The sequence below is a fragment of the Trachinotus anak genome, unplaced genomic scaffold (assembly GCF_046630095.1).
Source record: "Trachinotus anak isolate AG129_WGS33_773 ecotype Australia unplaced genomic scaffold, CSIRO_AGI_Tana_v1 ptg000009l, whole genome shotgun sequence".
Classification (NCBI taxonomy): domain Eukaryota; kingdom Metazoa; phylum Chordata; class Actinopteri; order Carangiformes; family Carangidae; genus Trachinotus; species Trachinotus anak.
The window spans coordinates 21,228,075-21,251,533 of NW_027273860.1; the positions used below are offsets into that span (position 1 = coordinate 21,228,075).

The window sequence follows — 23,459 nt, forward strand, 5'->3', positions numbered from 1 at the left end:
TTTATTTGAGTCAGTCTTTAAAGTAAAAATGCAATAATTCAGTTTGCATTTTCACATACTTGTATGAGCGATCCATACAATATTGAAATGAAAACGGAAAACCTATTCGACATAATTTTCAAGATCATACCCTGCTGCACCATGGACAATATTCAAATGCACAATTAGAAAATGAAAACTGAATTTGACATTTAATTTTCCAAGATTTTACCTGGTCTACAATGTAGAATATTCTAATGTGATTAGCAAAACAGCCCCAGTCTATTGTGTTTCCATTAACATGTCACCATGCTATTCTGGGGTCACAATGAAAACAACATCTGTCAGACCTCTCATCAAGGTGGGTCTTCAGGTCGGACGTCACTTCCTGGTCACCTGTGTGTCACCGGGACAGCAGCTGACGACTGGTTGTGTGAAAACAGTAAACGCACTTTGCTGCAGCCGTTTTCTACCATGTAGAACTGCGAAGCCTGTGGGACGGTGCTCTGTTTACTTTTTACACAATGTGGAGATAAACCAAAGTAAAAGGAGCAGAGGAGGCAGAACCAGCCCCTGAACATACAAATGTTGAAATTTATAAAGCTGCTGAGGAATTACATTATCATTTGAATATAGTCCTCTATAGGCTTCCACAACTATGTGCACTGGCCAGTTGCTGATGAGCAGGTAGCTGACAGTTGGTTTTAGAGCTTGAAGGGAAACAAACAGAAAAGTTCTAGGTGTGAAAACCAGAACAATGAGTGTAAAGACACTATAAAGCTCAGAGCTGAGGAAAAGTGCAGTCAGGTGATAATTCTGTGAGTTTATCACTCAGAGCTACACTTTCACATACAGGTAACCGATATGAAAAAATATTTAATAAAGCTGAGCAGAAAATCCAAAGTGCCTCCAACCTGCTGTTCTTGACTCTTGACCTTTCCAAACCTCTACGTCACCTCGCTCCTCAGTGCTGGTGTCACTGTAGATTTGTTGTAGCTGCACAGGGAATGTGACACGCTGAGTACAGAATGAGATTTCAGTGGCAAAACACCCCAGTGGTACGGACAAGACACATGCTGCACAGCGTGGTCCTACATGCGTTATGTTTGTGTCCTGAGGCAGGAGCCCTGTAAGGTACAACAGCAGCACATTTTTCAGAGGCTGAAAATGTGGTGCTGTGCTGTGAACGTCTCGTTTATCAACCTCCTGTCACCTACACTGTCAGAGGGGGAGCAGGAGGAAGACTGTGATGAGCAGATGTGCAGATATGGTCGAGTGGATCATCTCATTACACACAGTCATAAATCTGTTGACCATGCTGAACCTCAAGTGACCTCTTGACATTTTTTGTCTATTTAAAATATAAATATCAGCTCTACATGGTTCCAGAAGAACTCCAGACCTCATGTTACCTAATTTTACAGCAGAAAGACACCCAAACAAACTCTTGACTTCACTGTAGCCTGGTCACGCTGATAATCCACACAAACACTACCATCTGTCCATCACCGCCCCGACAGTCTAATAAACCTCACATCTGAGCGACACATAACACACATTCACACTAACTGCTTATATCAGCCAGGAGGGTGCAGTGTAAGTCTGTATTCACACACTCACACTTTCCACAGGCTCCACAGAAGCGGCCCGGGCTCTGAATCATCAGCACAGACGGCGAGCGCAGACTAGCCAGTATCTGCAACAGCACACAGCGAAGAAGCGCTAGAGAAACGAGGGTCAGATACCAAGAGTCCCAGAGATCATACCAGCAAAGAGGGAGACAGACACATCTCTTTCTTCCCTGAGACACTGATCAAAAGTCAAGCTGGCAGCAGATGAGACAAAAAGCTTGTTGGAGGAGGGAGAGCATGCCACTGGAGGATTGGACAGCCCAGCAGGCACGGACTCCTCCAGGCCACATGGCAAGGTGTGTGTTGAACTGGAGTGGGAGATCCCCATGTCAGTGACGCTGCCCATCCAGGTGCAGCCCGACCTCGCACACCAACCCTTTCCTTTCCTGGACACGACACTGGCCGACCTGGGCATCCAAGAGTGAGTGTGCTCTCAGTGTGGGGAGCGTTAAAAAGCAGTTTCAGGTGGATTTATTAACATGTCTGTGTCTGTGTGTCCAGGTCCGAGGTGAAGGAGAGGGTGGTGTGGGTTGACACCAAGAAAACACAGGTGAAGAACAAAGCAGGGAAGCTGAAAGAGAAAGAGATCACCATCCTGGAGGTACGACTTCCACTTTCTACAAAAGAATGAGGCAGTGAAGTAAAGGACATGAACACATATGATTTGTTCTTGTAGGTACGAGTGAAAGCCCAGAAACCTGGAGACAAAAAGCTGCAGGAGGTCCTGTACAGCACAGAGGCCCACACTGACCGCTCCTTCTGTCGCACTGGAATGAACATCCTGCCCTGGAAACAGAGATGCACAGGTCTGGAAGCACTTTCAGTGAATTCATATTCAAAACCTTGCATTATTTTACAACATGTGAAGCTTTAAATGCCACTTGTTATTGTTACTCCGAGTTGCAAAGGTTTCTTTATTCAGATTCTTATCATTGTTCATGATGTGCGTCAGGCTCAGGGTTATATTAGCATATAATGAAGGAAATATTTGTTTTTGCTCAAACAAACCCCAAAAGTCAGGACGCTGAGTGTCAGACTGATGTGGATCACAGTGGTGCGCTACAGCCTCGGGTACTGAAATGACATCATCCCAAACATTACAGCAGTGTCCAAATAAAACCTCGGTCCTCTGCACTCACACCAGTTTGTGAAAATCTGGTTGTCTTGCCCCAGAGATAAACTCCTGTTCACTTTTTGTCAATTATTAACAGAATCACAGGCTTCTGTGCAGATTAGACAGAACAAGCTGCAGATCTGATGACTGTAGAAATAGTTACAACTAATAACCTCAGAGCAAACACCTCTGTCAGGCAGCCTCCAGAGCTGCTACCAGTGTGTTGTATTTGTCTGTCCCATCTTGAGCACATCCTGATAAACATGCACTGAAAAAGAGCTCTCTGTCCGTCAGGGGACGTCGCACTGACGCCAGTGCAGATGACGATGGCATTGGACATGGAAAAAAAGCAGCCTGACTTCAGTGTGGCCGAGGAACAGCGGGAGATCTGAGGACTCACAGCTTCCCGTCTGGCTTCTCTTTAACAAGAGGCTAATATAATAATCAACTAGTCCACAGCAAAGCAAAGTTTCTAACTCCATTTTGATTCCAAAGGGCAAGTCTGCATTTATTGAGAGACTTAACAGAGTCAGTTTCTTTGTAAGATTAAATGGCTCAGCATTAACTGCTTGGTGAACATCAACTAAAACACAGCAGCAGGTTCTGCTGCATGTGCTCACAGGTTAGTTCAACAGAGTGTAAACAAAGAGTCACCTATGAGCTCATTACGTGCAGTCAGTGAGGGCCACAGCTGTGGTGTTGGCTTCATCACAGCAGATGAACCTGAGTAAGGCAGAACTGGTAGAGACAGCATGGAGCCCCACTGACTTACACTGGTATTAGATTTATCAGGAGTTCAATCAAATTCATGACTTAAGCTTCACAGAACAAAACCAGAACTCTGTCTAAAAAATGAGACAGTAGAAAATTCATAGAAGAAGTTTTCAGGAAAACAAAGGTAACAACGCAGGATGGTAAACCAGAACTCTAATAATAAAACTTCAGTTAGCATGCACACAAGAAAATAAATTAATGGTTAATACTCAGAAGCAGAACTGCTGAATGCGATAACAACTGAAGTAGAGTAGATGAAGTGGGGTCATTTCAGGGAACCATCACCAATAACAGTCCCATTTTCACCTCCAGTATAAAATTGATTGTTCCATTCTAGCTTTCAGCTGAAGGATGTGTGTGGGCTACGAGGCAGAGATGGCCGCACTGAGTTTGGCCTGCTGCTCTCCAGGAAGTGACATCACCGCCGACTGGAAGTCTGCCGAGTGGTGCTGGGAAAATTGTGCTATCAGCGTGGCCACGGTTTTCTGTGCTCCTGTGGAGAACAGACAAAATAAGAGTTCAGGGACAGATCATGAAAGTGGAACCATGAAGCTGCAGAGGCTGACTGTGGTGTCCACTGAGGGGAAACAGGAAACTAAATGAAGGGACACAGTTTGGACTACAGTATATATCCTCTTTATCCAGAACTTCATAACAGTACTGAGTTGACACTTATAAACATGTTAGTTTATAAGTGTCAGTTTATCTGGTGTCTGCTTCAGTATATTAACATGTCACTAACAGTGCTGACATTCACCTTCATCAACGTTCTCGTTGCCAAGGACATGACTGGAGGCAGTGACTATGGGCTTCATCAGCTTCACCATCTGAAAGAAAAAAAGTTTATATAAAGTTTTATCCCGAGTGATGTTTGCTCTGAATCAGATGTGTGATTCATTTGTATGTCTGCAATAAAGTTGGAGAAACAGATTTTTTCTCTCTTATCACAAACATGCTCACCCTACAAGATTTCAAAAATAATGGCACATCACACACGGCAGGATTTTATGAAGATCATCATGACAGAGAGCTGCAGGGAGCAGTGCCCCACCTCGTGATCTCATGGAGACTGTGGTGCAACAACTTCTGGAAATGTTACTAAAACTAAAGCAGACGACTAAGTGATGAGCTCTGAGGCCTGGTATCAAACAGCCCGGGGCTGAATTCTTAAAGACGTGTGTGTGTGTGTGTGTGTGTGTGTGTGTGTGTGCGTGTGCGTGCGTGCGTGCGTTCCATTAGACACACACAGTGGTCCTGTTCAGACCTGGTCCAGAGTCTGACCAGTGTTCAGCTCTGAGTTCACACCTGATTTGAAATGACACTTGTGATCAGACCACGTCCTGTTTCATATGCAAATAAACAGGTATGTGGTGTTGTCAGACAGACGAGTCTGTTGTCAATGTGCTTCTGTGTGTGTGTATGTGTGTGTGTGCTTGTGCTAAGTGAGTGTGAGTGTGAGAGAGAGAAAGTGGCACAAAGGACTTGAACAAATCACTGCTCACAGCTCTATGTTAAAATAAAGGTTTATCCATTAGGAACAGTTTATTTTAGTTCATTATAAACTGTGCTGGGACTACTCAGACTATCAGTAGAGGAGGCGGTCCTTCAGAGAACCGTTAAAGAATTGGATCAATGAGAGAACCGCTAAAAAACCAGATCAATGAGAGAACGGTTAGATACTGGATCAATAAGAGAACGGTTAGATACTGGATCAATAAGAGAATTGTTAAAATACCAGATCAAAGAGCGTACTGTCAAAATCTTAATGAAACCATCCCATAACTAACTTTAACAATGATGGATGAGAAAATGGTGGGGGAGACTCAAGTTGCTTGACAAACACCATCTGCTGCTCTGGGACTAATCTTATTGGTTACTGTTAAAGTACTGACATAATCATAGTCGTGACGTAATCATCTAGATTTTAACAAATAAATATGTATGGTGTGATATTATCGGGGCGGCCTGATGAGTTTGGGAGGATTGAAGGACTGGTTCTGAAAACCCCTCACATCACCAGATCATTTGGGCAGAATATCAGTACTGACCAAGGACCAGGAACAGATTTCTCCACTGACTGTCAGGATGAATCTGGGATAAGCCCAAAACTCCTGTAGAGCCTTCACTGTGTAGGATGGCATCTCAAAGAGATGAAATACTGAGTGTGATGTGGCAGATTGCAGAAATGTAATAAAAATTACTGAGATTGGCCTTAGTTGTTTAAAAGCACTTGTGGGGATCATTTCAAACACTACATCCAGTTTTCAGCAATATTGTACGTTTTTCTCTGTTTCTGCTTGTGTTTCTCTGTTACCTTTCTGGAAAATCTCAGCAGATTATAGTAACGCTATAATATCTTTGGATATCAAACCTGTCAGGGTTAGGGTACGCAGGATACTCATTCACAGACAAAAAAGTAATTACATGAAGGCACCTGAGGATAGAATTGTCTTGACTTATAAAACTGTTTATGTCTAGCTTCCAACAGAGACAGAACACCAGGTGTAAATGGGCTGAACACTGTACCAGAGCAGGACTATGTGTGTAGAGCATGGCCAGGCAGCTGAACACCGTCTTGTTCTCCTCCAGATCCTCTTTAAGGGGAAGATGAGACACCAGAGCAGGCACCACCTGTCACAGAGCACGTGATCTGAGTCAACAACAACAAGAACATGTGCAGAACTCTGCTGTCAGCAGTAAAGACAATTTAAAGAGCTGGAATAAAAACATCTTGACAGGAGAGATGTAACCTGGCAATAAACAGTGTATTCACACAGTCTCATATTGTTGTGTTGCAGCCTTATGACAAAATAAAAATCCAAACTCCTGACTTCATGCAATGATGGAGGCCATGGTCCTCCTGGGAACCTTTGGAGCCTTGACACAATCCTGTCTCTGAGCTCTGCAGCATTTCCTTCCTCTTCATGGTTTCTGCTGTGACACCTATAGACAGGTGTGTGTCCAATCAGCTGATTTACCACAGGTGGACTCAAGTCCAGGTGTGGAAACATCTCAGAGATCCAGAGAGATGGAGGAACCTGAGCCAAACTTAAAGTGTCATGGTAAAGTGTCTGAATACTAATCTAATATTTTAATTTTTACTTTTTAATACATTTGAAAAACAGTGAAGCTGTGTTTTCACCTTGTTGTTATGAGGTACTGAGTGTAGACTGATGAAGGGAAAAAAGTTTTTATTTTAGCATAAGACTGCAGCATGAGAACAAAGTGAAGGAGTGTGAAGACTTCCTGGATGAACTGTACCTGCTCCAGAGGAACAGCATCAGTGTTACTCATGATCATCCTGCACAGGGCAGCACACAGGTTGTCGATCACCCTGGAGTCTGACTCTTTGGCCAGGAGGTTGGAAAACACAGACAGCATCATGGGATAGTCACTGGAACATACTTTAGTAAGGAAGACCTTTTGTGAATATTTTTTAAATCCTGCATTAATACACATACACCAGACAGAAACACAATGGTAAGAAGGATACGATACAACGATGGGTCCAGCTGCCTGGGCCAGACATCCCAGTCCAAACACGCTATTGTTGCGAACCTCAGGATCACTGTCCTTCACTCCAGCTACCAGCACAGGAAGCAAACGATTAGACAGTCGGCCCGCCACTCCTCTGCCCCCAGATGCACTCACAAGGGCCTGCAGGATTTCTCCAATAATACCCACAGAGAAGGAGCGGTCTGCCACTGTGCAGGAGGATTTCTTTCAAGTGAAAACAGAGGACAAACGTCAGTCTGATCCTGACCAAAACAGGACACGCCAAAGGCATTTTCTCACAACACTATCCTGGCTGTAGCTGACAATTGTGTCAATAAGAAAAGAAGACATACTGTCACTTGTCTCACTGACTTGTTTCTATTGAGGCAGTCACTTTTTCAAGCAACCAAAATGCTACTTTTAGTATTTCAGCAGTAGCCAATCATGAAGTCAGAGCCCTTTAACAATCATGTTCACAGTAGTTCTCTCCACAGTCAGTGGCTGTACAGTTACATGACACCCAGGACACACTGCCTGCGCTGCGTGTGGGTGACAGCTACCTCGTTGACTGCCTTGAGTGTGTGTCCACAACATCAGTGTGTGTGTGTGTGTGTTGTGGTGCTGCTACTGCAGGCCCTCTCTTTCTTCATTGAGTATGCCTTGAATATTGGACATCATTGCTCCAATGATTGATCGAATAAACATTATTAACCCCATTTACCCTCATTCAGACCAAAACACACACACACACACACACACACACACACACACACACACACACACACACACACACACACACACACACACACACACACACACACACAGGAAGTGAGTGAGCGAGCACACCAGAAAAATGCCGCCCTTCACCAGTCGAATTATTGACAAAATATAATCATAGCATATACTGTGTTTTACTGTCTCCACATGCAGCTGCTAAAATGGGTAAAAAATATTGTATTTGTATTTTTGCATGTTTACATGGACATTATACATGTTCAAATGTACGGGCCGAATTTTATAGAACTCACCTGTTTACATTTTATTGAGGACTAAAGATGGAGAATTGAAGGCATGGCCTCTTTGAATGACAGGTGGGTGAGTGTATGCTTGACACAAACCAGGTCTACACACGCCCCACCTCTTTGACCATTTTTGGATTAGCTGGGAGTTAGGGACGGAGTCAGACACTGCCAAGATGGCGACAGTAGAGCAGCTCACTCTGAGCTTCAGAAACCTGTGATGATGTCACAGAGGCTCCACCCATCTTTATTTACAGTCTTTGGTAATGGCCAAGAACATATTTTGTCAGGTCACAGTGACCCTGACCCACCAAATTTAAGATATTTCCTGAAGGCATTAGTGCAATGTCACGTTCATGAGAATGGGACGGGCGGACAGACAGAACCCAACAGTATAATTCCTCTGGCCTCTGTGCCTCATAAAATGTGTTGGAGTAAACAGGCCTCTGTTAAACTCTACTTGTTGTCAGTGCATCCAGACTCACAGCTTTGCTCATGATGAGAGGCAGCAGGTCATTGAGGAAAGGGGCGAAGATGTCTGCAGGGACAGAAGAAGCCAACAGTGGGATTCCCTCCCCAGCATACTCCTGGAGCATGGCATCATACTCTGCCTGAAACAGACATCACATCAACAGAAAGCACAGAGTTATTGGACAGGAATGTGAGCACAGAACACACACTAGGTATTCATTAAGAACAACATATTAATGCTGATTAGGGCCTCCCCTTGCTCTCTGAAAAAAACTCAATGTCATGGATTCCACAATAAGTTTGAAACATTTTCTTGGGACTCTGCTCCATGTTGACATGATTGCATCAAATATTTTCTGCAGAACTGTCAGCTGCACATTAATGCTTTGAATCTCCTGTGCCACCTCATCTCAGAGGTTGCTGGATTCAGACCTGCTGACTGGGGAGGTCAGTGAAATACACTGAACTCTTTCACTATATTTACATGAGTTGACTCTTCTGGTTTGTGCCCTTATTCCAAAAAAGACAATATTCCTGCTAAGCTGTTTACATGGCTAAAAAAAAATATTCTACCAATATTCCTGTTTACATGCAGCTGCACATACTCACATAATAAAAAGTTTGGCACAGCCAAGAAAACATTCTCACACCATAACATCATCACCACCACCAGCCTGGACTGTTGGCAGATTGGGTCCATGGATTCATCCTGTCAACAACAAATTGCAATTCTACTAAACTGAGTCATTCAACAGTTTGCCAGAGGCCATACCGAAAAGCTCTCTCTGTAGCCTCCCTGAACTCCTCTCATACTAGAAATTCTGCTTCCAGCAACTGCTGAAGCCATAACCCTTCTGACTCCCAGTTCCCATCTGCTGCTTGAGGAGACCCCTGGACCAACCAAACCCGAAAAGTAATCTTCTGCCTAACGGCTTCCCTCTCCACCTGTATTCACCAACAGATTCTTAGGTTTCCACCTCAACAGGCACTGATTACCTTCTAACCACAGCTCCTACCCGCTACCCCTGCAATGGTAGCTTTGAACATAACCAACTTGTACTTCATGTCTCCAACTTCCCTATGGATTAAGGGTCATTTTGTCCACCTCATATGAATGGAGATAGTTTTTGCAACTTCAGTGTAGAGGATTGTTATATTTATTGCTACTTTGGCAACATCTGGTGGCCTAACCTTCAACACAGCTCCACTCGCTCAACCTTTGTACACAGTGGCCTTCAGTGTTATAGGCTATTACTTGTGACCAGTAACCAATTGCATAGAGCTGTGCACAAGACATTGCTCCAGACCACACAGGTAGGGAGAGGCAGCCATACCAGAGTCAAAGAAGAGCATTTTAAAATGAACTTATTTAAACTTTTTTTTTTTTTTTTTTAAACAATTCCAATGATAATAAAAAAGCTGAATATCAGATCTAGTAATCTGTCGAGCTCTACTCAGGATGCACGAGAAATTCCTCTGGAGGTAGGAGTTGAAGACCGAACAGACAGAGGCCTTCGCCAGATGTTAGTTAAGTTAATCCTGTCTATATGCCTGTCTCCCCCGACATCAGATCAGTCCTGTTTACTGCTCTGCCCCTCTCTTCACCCACATGTCCAAGGCATAAAGCCACAGATCTGACACAACCACAAAGCTGATTATCAATCTGCAGCCTTAGGTGTTCCGGTACCAAAGAAGGTATAAGGCCCCACAATTCACACTGCCAGTCAGGACAGAAGCCAGCCTTGAAATTTATATAGCCTTCCTAAGCAGAATTGTGGTTAGGCATACATCAAGGCAAAGAGATGAAGCGATTTCTAAAGCTTTGAGTGTTCCCAGAAGCACAGAGGCCTCTATAATTGTGAAATGGAAATGTTGGGAACCAGGAGGACCAGAGTTGGCCTACCGGCCAAATGGAGCAACCAGCAAGAAGGGCTTTGTAGAGCTCATTTTAGTAGAGCTTCAGAAGTCCTCTGCCGAGATGGGAGAACCTGCTGGATGGACAGCTAATCTCAGCAGCACTCCCATCAATCAGGCATTTCAGGCAGTGTGGCTAGATGGAGGCCACTTTGAGTAAAAGGCGTACAGACTGCCTGCAGTTGCCAGATGGGATTTAAAGGATGAGTGCATGACAGGGAGATTAGTCAAAACTGAAGGAAGGGTGAATGCAGCCCAATACAAGGGACGTCCTTGAAGATGCTCCAGAGTGCAGAGCCCAAACTTAGACCTCATAGAAGATTTCTGGAGAGACCTGAAGATGGCAGTTCACAGACATTTCTAATCTGCTTAAGAGGAGGCACTTGAGATGATCTGCCAAAAAGAATGGGAATCAAATCAAATCCAGGTGTTAAAAGCTTGCAGAGACTTATCTAAAGCCCTTTTTCCACTGGTCAAATGACTCATTAACACCCACTAACATCAGACTTTTTCACCACCATGTGATGATCACTGCATGTGATGATATTTGTGTGTGTCCTCAGTCGAGCAGAAAGACAAACTCCACTGGCTGTTAAAAAGAGGTCAATCGCCTTTTATTAGTGGGTTAATTCGCTTTTAAAAAACCTGCTTATACCTGATAATTTTGGTGGCAAAAGGGTATTAGAGGACTCAAAGCTGTAGAAGGCTTCTAGAAAATTCTGAACAAAGTGTCTGAATACATTTATAAATGAGTGTGTTTAGTTTTTGATTTTTAATATTTGCAAACATTTCTAGAAACACGCTTTCACTTTGTCACTGTGGGTTATTGAGCCAATGTCATTTTTAAAAAATGAAGTCAAAAATAGATCAATTGTATATGGCGTGTGTGTGTATACTTTAATGTTCATGACTCTGACTCATGCAGTGAAAGGAGATTTAACCTGTTGTTCTTCATCATCAGCATCATCACCACCACCATCCTGACAAACAGTCTAAACAGAGGGAAAAGAAAAAGAAAACAACAGGCAGGGTTGGGTTACTGGCATAACATCCACCTAGGAAATATCATTTATGTGAAATTGTTTTATCATTTATGCCATGTCCCCAGCCCCCATCACTCTTCCGTCCTCTCACCTTCTTCTTGAGCACATCACGAATAACATAGCTGATCTCCTTAAGGCGCAAAGGATTTTTGAACACCTCCTCCTTACAGGACTTAATGACGCTGTTCATGGTTTCCAGGATGCCCATCACAACCTGGCGCTCATGCTCTGTCCGAATTGTTTCCACAAAGCAAGGAAGCACTATGTCCAGCAACTTTAACAGGGCTGAGCAATGGACACAAGAATGTGGAGGAATTAAGTTAAAATCATCTAAAGGGAACTACATTAATACCCATTTGATTCAGTCTTTAAAATACTTTTTCAGCCGGAGTGCCATGATCTGACTCATTACTATTAGAGATTTGGCTGTAATAATTAATAATATTATTATTATGAAAAGTTTGTTTAATCATACACAACACACAGACAACATAATTTGCCGACTGAAATGACTGGTGAATAAGCACGCCAGCTTCCTACATACATTAACATTAACGTAAGGCTAACATAAATACACAAACTCAAATTTCCACATCCTCCCCAGACCATGTACCTTCACAAAAGAGTACAAACACTGGTCCTCACTTGAGGAACTGGCTGGAGTGAGGAGGGCAGATGAGAGATACAAGGTCAAGGTCAAAAGTACAGCTCCTTGCTACTGTCTCTTGAAATGTCATACATTTCATACATGTCATACAAGGGAAATTCAGCCCTATGATTGGTCAAACTCTTCTTTTGGCTATTTGACAGGCTAGACATTTGTTTGCATAAACTTGAGTACTGTACACAAACTCACAAAGCGGCACCAGCTTTTTGCGTGAAGTGACAAATCAAACCAGTGCACTTTGATGTCACAATGCATTAGCAGGTCTATATAATCTTATTGTACACATCTGCTGAGAGCCCACTTATTTTATTCCTCTTAATGTCGTTCAATATTAATCCCTAATTGCAGCAAAAAGCAGCAATGCCCATTTCTGTATTTCCTAAAATAATGACAGTAGCATGGAGTTCCTGAGAACAGAGCCTTACCATGATGGTTGGCCTCAGCGGGATTCTCCTTCCACACTTTGTGCTGAGCTCGACAGAACTGGCCCATGGCCCCAAATGCTGCCCTGCGGACGTCCTCGTGGGGAAACTAGGGAGGTAGGGAAGTGGGGGAGCATACAAAAACATTCAAGGTGAGGAACATTCAGTGGGAAGTGTTGCATAAAACAAACACGCACACATACGCATAAGGTTAACCAAGAGTAAACAAGTTTTATTCAACGCCAGCGGCAACGCCAGCGGCAACGCCAGCGGCTACGACACCAAAGTCTGCCAGCTGACTTTACAAACAACAGGAGCTACAGTAGAGTTAGTGTGGAACAGCTGACTTTGTAAGAGGAACAAAGGAGTGACCAGCGACCTCCTCAGCAACACTGAAGCCAGACAGGACCTCACTCCACCAGGAAGTCACACTGGAAAGTCTCTCTCTCTCTCTAGGACTGGATGAACTTGACTGGGCTTAACATGTACTAATCTGGTTAATGTAGCTACTGAGCTTTGTTGTTGTGATGTCTGCTTAGGTTGTTGGTCAGTCACACTGTGAACTGATACTTGTATGTAAGGACTTGCATGAAGCTCACTGTCATCTGGCAGCCTCTAGACTGTGTGAACTGCTATAAACAAAGAAACTCACACTCCCCCTCTCCCACATACCATGTGGTCTCAGCAGATCTCAAAGATGGCTGCTATCTTGTGAAGTTTCTTTGTTTACCACCATCTTGTGGTAGTCTTCCTTGTTTAGACCATGTGGTCACAGCGACCAATTTAAATCTGTCATCTTGCCTTTGGTCCTGTTCAGGGTTAGAGTTAGGTTCAGCTACAGTGACTTACATCTCTCATCTCATAAACCTGCTGGAAGCTGGACTCCAGGAAGGCTTGAAAGGCAGCACTGTCAGGAAAACCACAGAAACAATGACATCAAATTACAGAGAAGAAATTAAAACTATTAACCATCACTACCAAAATGTGTAATTTAAGGCACATATAATAAAGTTTCTGAGAGTAGAGTCGTACTAGAGGAGAAAGACATGAACCATCACATTAGTCCTCTGGTCTGTTAAAAGACTAACCCAGTGTTGAAGGCTATCTCTCCCAGAGCATCACAGGCATCCTCCTTCTCATCAATGTAGGCGTTCTCAACACTGAACCTGAGGGAGGGATAAACATGGTATCAGGTGCAGTGAGATCAGTCCTTTGTTCAGGAGGAAATATTTATGTAGTGAAGGAGTTTTCTTACTTCCAGTGTTTGTCTTTCTTTTCTAGGCCTCACTCACCTTTCAAGAGCTCAGGTCATAAAGACCTCCATAGTGTTGTGGCTTACTGTTATGACTAAGACACTGTTATCTTCTGTTGCTATGGTAACCAAGGTTTTATGGATAAGGATGTGGAGAAAAGTTCTAATCATGGATGAGCCAAGTAGAGGAAAGGACAAGACACGTGGTATTAATTAGGTGAGAACATGTGACAATGTTCAGGTCTGAATGACCAAGAATCTTCACACGTGTAGGTTTAAAATATAGTTATTTGAAATAAGGGATGGGAAAGTGCTGCAACCATGTGACAATGAGGAATTTTCAGACCTCCTCAGAAAATCATGCTTTCAGCAAATACTGAGCTCCAGGTCATGGTCTTTTTAAAGTATATATGTAGACATTTAATTATATATTTTTATTTCAAACCAAATGTGCTTAAGCTCAGAGCCTGAAGAGCAGAGAATGTGTAACTGTCAAAAACCGTATGGCCTCAGCTGAATATGTGTGCACATGTGACTCCCACCCTGCAACATCGTGGACATCTGTCTCAGTCTCATCTTCTAGAAAGTCGACATCTTTTTCTTCCTCTTTGTCATCCTCATCATCATCATCCAGCAGGACAAATGTCTTGTCCTCCTCAAGGTGTGCCTGAAGAGAGGCGAGGATGTATAATGTTTACAACATGGAGTCTGTTACACAACTTAAAGGGTGCTGCATGATTATTTCATACCGTGATGCCTTCATTAGACTTGAGGGCGAGCAGCATGACAGTTGTAATGGCAGTGAGGTGAGGGGTCAGGCAGTCAGGGCTGACTGTTGATACAGCAGAATATAGACTGTACCTAACAGAGGGAAAGACAGACGTCACACACAAGTTGTTGATGCTATTCTACACTATGATTTCTGAGAGCTACAACAGAGCTGCGGCTGGGTACATTCAGGATATAAATACAAAACTCCTCCTATTGCTTCAATCTAAGTTACATACGTGCAGCGTCTCAGGTCGGGGTCATCAATGGTGTCAGTTAGGTTGAGGCCCAGCCGAACACACTCTGCAGCAAGAGGACTGAAGACATCTTTGCCAATGGTACGGGCCAGCACAGAGAGGGTATCTGAAAACATTCATTCGTGCTGCTGATGTCGTTGAGTCAGATGCAGTATTTCACTGCCTTCAGTACAAGAGAAATTAAAGAATTTGCATGGCTATGTGTGTGGTAAATACACCAGTATCAGTCTCTGAGTGGACCTACCTAAGGACTGAGTTTGTAGAGACCTCATTTCCTCTGTGGTGGTGGTCAGGAAGCCCTTAAGACTTTCAATAACTGGAGGGAAGTAGGGAACCAGCAGCTCTTTGGCAGCATTGGCTAATAAGACAATGGTCACAGGTTATTTCACTTTCAGTTTTTTTTAACAAACTTTTGTCACAGTTGACCGAGCATCTGCAGGTTGACATAACATCAACAACTCAAAAACTTCTGCCATAAGTTGAAATATTTATGAACAGATAAACAACTTTAGAGGCACAAGGAAAATTGATCACATTTTATTTATGTTTTTCCTTCATAAAATAGGAGCGGCGTTGCCAGGTCTGTGTGACAAACCCAGCGGATTAGCCAAAACCAGCCCTACACCACAACTCAAGATATGTCCCAGCCAAGCTATATACACTTTCAGTCCAACAGTGCAGCATTAACAGCACTTTACCTAGGGCCCTGAAATGGCCTTCTGTAATTGGATACAGTAAATACAGTGTGCATGTGGGTGTATGTACTGATCTGGAGTCAGTTAGGTAGGATTTGGGTATAAATAAATTATTGAATTTAAAATATGGATTTGTATTAATAGATATTATTAATATAATTTGCGCTTTTTTTCACTTCAAAAGCAGCTCAATTCCAAAACCCTGACGATTCACTTTGTTTATCTGAACACAAAAAGAACACTAGGTTTTAATTATTTCTTCTCCAAATTGTATTTAATAATATGAATATGACCATCAGCACAATGTTGATACTGAACAAATACCAAAGCTCATAGTTCAAAAACATAAATTCTCTAACTTCAAATTACTGATATGATCTGAATCAAAGTCCAGTTCATCACCCTGACACTGACATGACGTGAACCACTAGAGAAAAGACGTCTCACTCTGATGGATTTGTTGGAACTAAAACACTCAGTTCATTCATGAAATCTTTGACAAGAGTCAACAGTGGAGTGCAGAGGATACACAAACTGGTGACAATTTAGATCTGTCATCAAGTTCCTGGCTGATTTAACACATTCATCAGTGACAGCTGATACGATAAACCACCAGTGACGTTTGTGAATTTAACTACACAAACCAACGCTCAGCTCCAGCTGATGTTTTCTGATGCTAATGATTATTAGCGTTGGAGATCAGTGAACCTGTGTAACTCAGTTAGTCATTGCTGCTCCAAATAAATATTTCACTGTCACACGCTCATTTTCATTATCTTTTATAAGCAGAGCTCAGACAGCGGCCCAAGACTGCACTGATGAGTGGATCATATGAGCTTTTCAACAGACAACACTGGTTCAGCGCAGTGAGTGTGTCGTGTTGTCTAAGCTACTTGGGCTAAATCAAAACATTTTACAGTTCGCACACATCTATTATTAAACACAAATGTGAGTGAAATGGTGGCACCGTCGAGTGCTCACCAATCAGGGAGAAATGACCTGCGTAGTGTTGGGATAAAATGTTAAACTGCTTACTCCCTCCGCCGTCCACATCATAAAATCATAAGTTAAATGAACCTACAGATCTGCAAATTGATGCTCAGAGATATATCCTTATGTCAGTCATAACAATCTTCTTGTGTTTTCTTAGTGTCTGAATTAAGAAAAAAAACTGAACATTGCCAGTAAGGTTTGACCTCTTACCTATGGCACCTATGGCAGACACAGTGAGCTCTTTTATCTTGAAGCTTTCAGTGCTGTTGAGGGCAGACAACATGGTGTCCATCAGGGTGGGCAGGTAGGGCTCAATATCTGATCCTATACAGTGAGAAAAGAGATAACGGTTCTGTAGTTGTTTAGTTTGTACTTCATTGGAGGATTATTTTAACTCATGTCAGGAAAGTGTGAAGTTTCACTTCTTCTCTTATGGTGGGCAAGATGTGCAGGTTCTTCTGTGTCAGTTATTTTAGCTTACCTAGGTTCTCCATGAAGTTCTCTAGAGCATAAAAGGCCTTGGTGACGTGGCCGACTTTGGCCTGGTTCAAGGACGAGAGGTATCCCAACAGCAAAGGCATCAACTCCGCACAGTACTTACTCACTTCGGGCTAGAAAACAGAGGTGGAAACAGAGTAAACAAGAATGGCACCAAGTACAGTTCATATTTGTGCCAAGGCACCAAACACTTCCACATGCCTCAGCTGTATTCACAACCAGTCTCACTATTTTCTCAGTATTTGTTTGGTGGTCACTGTTATTTATCAACGAGATGCTGATTTTTCAGTGTTTTAATTTAAAAGTTCAGCTCCTCCTGCTTCCTGTCTTCCTGCCTGCAGTCAGGTCTCTGGTCCTGCAGACTGACTTTAACTCCACTGTCCTGGACTGCAGCTGGTGACGGTGGTTCTGGCTCTGCTCAGGTGGAGAACTGGTTCATGAGGAGCTACAACAAACTCACTGAGACAAGAACAAGGACTGGTCTCCAGCTGCTGTTAGCAGGCTAACTGTTTAACATGTTTACTATGTAACATGGTCTTTTTAGCAGCTAACTGCTTAACAGTTAACATGACCCGTTAGCAGCTAGCTGTTTAAAACCTAACACAGTCTGGTTAGCAGCTGTTTAATAGCTAACATGGTCTTTTCAGTAGCCAACAGTTAACATGGTCTGGTTAGTAACTAACTGTTACTGTCACAGCTTACATAGTCTGTTAGCAGAGACAGAACTTTTAACATTAAACATCTAAATACAGAAACTTCTATCACTCTCAAGCTTGTGACTGGAAGGTCACCAGCTCCACCCCAGACTGGCAGGATTAAATCTGGGTGGGAAAAGTGAAGGAACAGCACTTGTCCTAACCCTCATCAACACCACTGAGGTGCCCTTGAGCAAGGCCATTAACCCCCAACTCCAGTGGAGCTGCTCAGTGGCAGCAGCTCAGACTGTGGTTGTACTGGGCAGATTGCAGGTGTGAATGTGTAACTGTGTGAATGTGATCACAGTGTTCCTGTAAAAGAGAGGCTGCCTCTCAGCAAAACTACCCTGAATAAATAAAGGTTAAAACGATTCATCTGAAAATTAAAATCATATGACAAAGTAAGATCAGATAAAGTACTCTACTATGTAAGTAGTATTTTGCCTATGTGTCAGTACTAAGAGATCCTAAATGGACACTGTCACTGTCAATGGAGTTTTCTTTACACTGTCTTGTAAAGAAAACTCTATTCTTGATATTTCACATGTCAAGTAATAACAATATAAATCACACTTCCCATTAATATTTAATATTATAATATTATATAGATATATATAATATTTAAGTTCCATACTAATAAAATAATCAAATGTCAGCACAGAAAACAGCATGTGTACTATGTGATGTCCTGTTTCACCTGTAAATGTTCAGAAAACTGTCCCAGGGCAAAAAGGCCTGCACAGCGCACCACTTGATCTCTGTCAGAAAGACTCTGGCACACTGTCTGCAGCACTGATGACAGCATCCTAACACAGACAAAGACACACAGTGTTATCAGCCCGCACACCTGTCCTCATAGAGAAAGGTACATGAATAGACAGAAACTTAACAGACTTGGTGCGTATGTGGTCAGCACATCCCTCAGCCAGCACAGCAAGACACATGAGACCCCCCTTCCTCTCATAGGGGTTTTCACTGGCAAGGCAGGTCTGGATGAGAGGCATCTAAACACAGAACACAAAGTACTGCACTGTCAAGAGACATGTAAGACTTTAAACTTGGTTACTTAAACCTGCAGTAAACTATATTTTTAACGTTAACTTTGGATGAAATCACATTCTTGTCTAACATGTTCACGACTCACCAGCTGTTGGAACAGTCTCTCAGGAGGCATATGAAGTGCCATAGTGTCAATGATCTGGAAATACACAAAAAATTGAACACGTTCAATCTTGGACCTGCAAACTGAAAAAAACCCACAGTAGACACATTAAATAACTTCTCCCTACCTGAGCAGCACAATGTTTGGGGTTGTCACTGTCTGTGCCATTTCCACTGTCATCCTCGTTGTCCTCTGGGTCCTGCTCTCCAGGTGGAGGAGCTGCGATCAGCACTGGGAAAATGGCCTGAAGGATGGGGTTCAGCAGCTTCTGCTTCAGCACTGTCTGTGAAGCAGAGAACAAGGAACAGATTTGTTTTCGTTTGGTCAATAAAATAATCAAATCAAATACTAGCTGAGCTTGTAGACACTGCACATAGTCAGCCAGAAGGGTTAAGTATAAACTCTGTTGTTTCCATCAATCAAAAAAGTGACTTTGCACAGAAAATATGTGAATCCATGACACCCAAACATTTTGTTCCCAATTAGTCATGCCATTCAGGATTTATGGTTTTTATTTTATCTGTACCTCTGAATGGTACACAATATTCTTATGTACTTATTCCACTAATTCCACTAACAAACTGTATTGTACTGCATACAGTAACCGTTTTTCTCTAAACTCAGGAGAAGAAATCTCACACAGAACTGAACAAAGGTTGTTAACATCTGCAAGAAGTGCACATGAAAATAACTGTGTCAAAGTCAGCTACCTGACTACAGACACTTACTGTCCTTCATCACAAACTGAAGGAAACATACAGGCCATTTATTCATGAGGATGAAGAGGGACTTTACCTTGCTCTTCAGCTTGATGAGGAAGGCTATGCAAGACAGAGCTTTCACCCGCAGAGAGTCACTCAGTGTGGTGTCGCTGCCCACCTGATAAACACATGGTTAAATTTTCAGGTATGGGCCAATGAAATTCACAAGACAAAACGATGTTACACAGACATCAGCTCCCACCTCCAAGCAGAAACGGACAATGTCAACAACATGAGGGACGATGATGGACACCTCACTCTCCATGAGCTCATTGAACACCTCCATTGCCTCACTGGCCTGGTCCTGCTCAGACACAACAAACCCAGTCATTTATCCAGAAATACACCTGACCGGCACAGAAACACTTTTTAACTTGTAACATTTACCTGGTCTGCTTTGATGAGGTGTTTCAGAGCCACAATCAGGCTTGGGATAATTGAACGCATCAGGTTCTGTAGAGCAGTAAAATGTCACTTCATATTCAGAACGACCGTGTTTTCAGTTTAGGGTTCACACTATAGTTTGTTAACCAACATACACTGTGATGTATGACAAGGCGATGCAATGACAAATGGTTTGAATATCTAAATACTGTTTAGACTGTACTTATATCAGCGCCTCACCATCTCCTCTGAGCCTGTGTATGCAGTTATGGCTGTGAGGGTCAGGATGCAGTAGTACAGGGCTGTAGGGTTATTGTGATCCTGCAGTACAGCAATGAACAGCTGCAGCAGCTGGCAGTAGTGAGGCTTGAAGGGCTCAGGGTTGGAATCCATCACTTTATTCAGCAGCAGGAGGCCAACCTGTCAGGACAACAGAGCAGTGGTATTCTAATGTACCAGGAGCCTTAACTGTTGACATATCTGTAAACACCTCCTCCAGCTGTTTCATGAATCCTGCACCTGTCTGTCATGAGGGTTGCTGCTCTTGGTGGACTGATTGAGGAGCTGCAGCAGGGCGGGCCAGCGGTCTGGTGTTTCATGTTTAACCATCACTGCACACAGCTGGGAGAGCGAGTGCTGCACTGTGTGCCTGCAGAACAAACACAGGACTCACAGGTATGTACAGCTACATGTAATATGGGTATATCTGCTTCAGGTAACACCTGGGTCAGTGTAATTTAGAACAAATCAAGGCAAAGTAAATTATTGTTGTATAGACTGAAACGCTTACTCTGTTTCCTGCATGAAGGCCTGCAACACCACCACCTTGAGGCTGTATTGAAGGAAAGTAGTCACTATATTGACAACTCATTTTCAACTTCATTTTAACTAAAACAACCAAGTGTGATGTTACAATGGTGTAGCAGTTACAAACAAACCTCTCTCTGTCATTAGGGTTAATCTTCTTCCAATGCTTCTTCACTCTCAACCTCAGCATCACTGCAGCTGACTGACGAACCTAAGAGGCAAATGAGGGAAAGACTTCACACTGTACATGAGAGAACCTGGTGCTTATTAGTCAACCACACATTCAGCCTGTTGATTTTATCTTTCTACCCAGTTCACACACTTGAGTAGAGAGCTCTGGTCTGATTTTTTTCAGCCTGGAATTGTTTCTTTCTTTCAGCTATGTTACGGCTGCCAGAAACTCCAGCATCACACTGTTTACACCAGGGACCAGCTGATCTGCTGAAGCCGGCAAACGTGGCGACAGAGCAGACATCCCCTCAGGAATCAGGAGGACACAGAGAGGATGCAGAGGAGGAACAGAGCGACAAGAGAGGAGAGCTGGGTCCAAACACTGATGAACTTATCTCCCTTCTGTCACCATGGCAGCGAGATAAACTCTGCAGAGCTTTCTTCATGATCTCTGAGAACTCGATCTGGCCCAGACTGTCCCCAATGTGGACTGTAGACTGAACTACCAGAGGAGTCTGGACCTGCTGTATGATAATGTCAAAGAGGCCTGGAGACTTCACTTTGTACTGTACTTTATTTATACTGTGTGTAGGGATCAGTAAAGTGTTTCTGACACCAGCCCTCTCTCAGACACACCCCACAGGACCAGGACCCTCACTCATACAGTACCTGCGGGTTCTGGGAGCTGCTCATGACAGCACACAGGGCTGGTATGACGGCCGGGTCTTTGAAAGCCTGTTTGAGCTGGACTGTGGCCTAAAGGGGACAAACAGATCTTAGTGAGTCCGACTGAGTCACCAACACGTTACTGTAGAAATGACAGGGACCAGGACGTTTAAACGTGAATTTTTCCAGTTTTAAATCCAGTCCGCGGCTAACGGTCCGACATGTGACCGTTACCGGCCGTTAACTTAGCTCGGTTAGCTAGCTCAACAACTGATAGCTTGAACCGTTGGTTTTCAAACTTGACAAACTCGAGCTAACTTGAACGGAGTTGTCCGGGACTTCACCTGCTGAATGGCCGCGTTGTCCGGCTGTGTCAGCTGCAGAAGAATCTGCTCAAGCTCCGCTGTCATCTTGATAGTACGGCGTTCTCCGCCTCTGTGGACTGGTGTGACCGTTACCGTTAATATTCCTATAAACCTAAACAAACTCTCCGCTCCCGGTGTGGCTGTGACGTCCCAGGTGCCGGTTCTTCTGAGGACAGGTTCGACCGCCGGCAACTGACGTTACCGTGAAGACTCGCCGTTAATCAGTCGGATGTTTCCGCAGGTTTGGAGTCACACAGACGGGGTCTCGGTCAGGTCCGTTAGCGGGTCAACGGTCTGCACGTGGGACGGAACCGGACGGGTTCGTTCTTCTTCTGCTGCTGTTAGACGGTCGACACCCTGCGGCCTGGCGCTCCACCGCCGCCTGCAGGCGGAACTGTGGACTCGGAACTGTCAATGAGCGGGTTCCGTCCAAATATATTTCATTTATTCGTTTAGAAATACAGACGATAATAATCTTCCTTCCAGCGACAGTTCTTCTTCTTTCCCTGTTACCACCAACAAATATATTGGAGTGTGGACCACAGCTGAACACACACTGTGAATGTAAAAATATATGATTCTACCTGATGAGTTCTTTTCATTTTGTTTTCAGCTGAAAAATTCATCAATATTGAAATCACAATATAGCTGAGTGCAATATCCAAATCACAGGAGCTGCAGTTTTTTGATAAAAGTAAAGGGATGAACTCTTCATCCTCAACAGAGTGTATAGGCACCTGGAGAAATCCAAATCTCGTGAGAGTTTTATTTGCTGATTTCTCTTCAGCTTTTAATGAGATACAGCTTCACGTTGTAACTGAACATCTTGCTTCTCATTTTGAATTACCTGACCAACTTCTTATGTTGCTTTTAGATTTTTTTCACAGACAGGACGCAGCAGATTCTGGTGAATGGACATGTGTCCAGCACCAAGGTGTCAAGCACAGGTTCATCCCAGGGTTGTGTCCTACAGACAGCTGCAGGACTCCTCCAGAGGACAGATACCTTGTGAAGGTCTCTGCTGACAGCGCCCTGTTGTCTTCAGGGCTCAGAGTCAGACCATGGTCGTGACCTGCCTGACTGTTAAATGGTGTGATGATCACTTCTGGACCTTAATGTATCAAAAACTAAGCAATTAATCATTGATTTCAGGCAAAACAGTGACAAACCAAAGCTAACATCACACACATAGAGGACGTTCAGATGGTCTACTCATAAGTATCTTGAAACAGTGTTTGACTCTCAGTCTCTTTGATATAAACACACAGTCAGTTGTGAAGAGGGACAACAGAGGATTCACTGACTGTGGAAACTGAACCTTCATGTCTGTGATACTGTTTTATGTAAGTTTGACCAGTTGTTCACTAAAAGTCTTTGAACTTTCTCCTTTATTTCCTGGTTTAATGTCTGTAAATGACACAAACAGACTAAATGGTGTTGTGAAAGTTTGATTAAA

At 43.3% G+C, this 23,459-nt stretch overlaps 2 protein-coding genes across 2 annotated transcripts; one reads left to right on the forward strand and one right to left on the reverse strand.

Moving 5' to 3' along the window:
* The first annotated feature begins 1,583 nt into the window (after window positions 1-1,583).
* On the forward strand, window positions 1,584-4,428 carry LOC139625625 (uncharacterized). Its single transcript, XM_071485770.1, has 4 exons — window positions 1,584-2,031; window positions 2,112-2,211; window positions 2,287-2,416; window positions 3,019-4,428. The coding sequence occupies exons 1-4, from the start codon at window positions 1,937-1,939 to the stop codon at window positions 3,114-3,116; spliced, it is 423 nt and encodes a 140-aa protein (XP_071341871.1). The 5' UTR covers window positions 1,584-1,936; the 3' UTR covers window positions 3,117-4,428.
* ipo4 (importin 4) lies at window positions 3,206-22,326 on the reverse strand. Its single transcript, XM_071485769.1, has 30 exons — window positions 21,983-22,326; window positions 21,642-21,728; window positions 20,933-21,012; window positions 20,785-20,826; window positions 20,514-20,643; window positions 20,235-20,414; window positions 19,998-20,063; window positions 19,813-19,914; window positions 19,645-19,728; window positions 18,977-19,132; window positions 18,832-18,885; window positions 18,582-18,691; window positions 18,385-18,493; window positions 16,976-17,105; window positions 16,705-16,818; window positions 15,051-15,164; window positions 14,789-14,912; window positions 14,531-14,642; window positions 14,324-14,448; window positions 13,618-13,695; window positions 13,379-13,436; window positions 12,533-12,638; window positions 11,532-11,725; window positions 11,339-11,389; window positions 8,498-8,623; window positions 6,992-7,218; window positions 6,760-6,892; window positions 6,025-6,129; window positions 4,256-4,325; window positions 3,206-3,991 (listed from the first exon to the last, which is right to left on the reverse strand). Exons 1-30 carry the CDS (start codon window positions 22,046-22,048, stop codon window positions 3,861-3,863), a joined length of 3,264 nt encoding a protein of 1,087 aa, XP_071341870.1. The 5' UTR covers window positions 22,049-22,326; the 3' UTR covers window positions 3,206-3,860.
* Window positions 22,327-23,459: the final 1,133 nt, after the last annotated feature.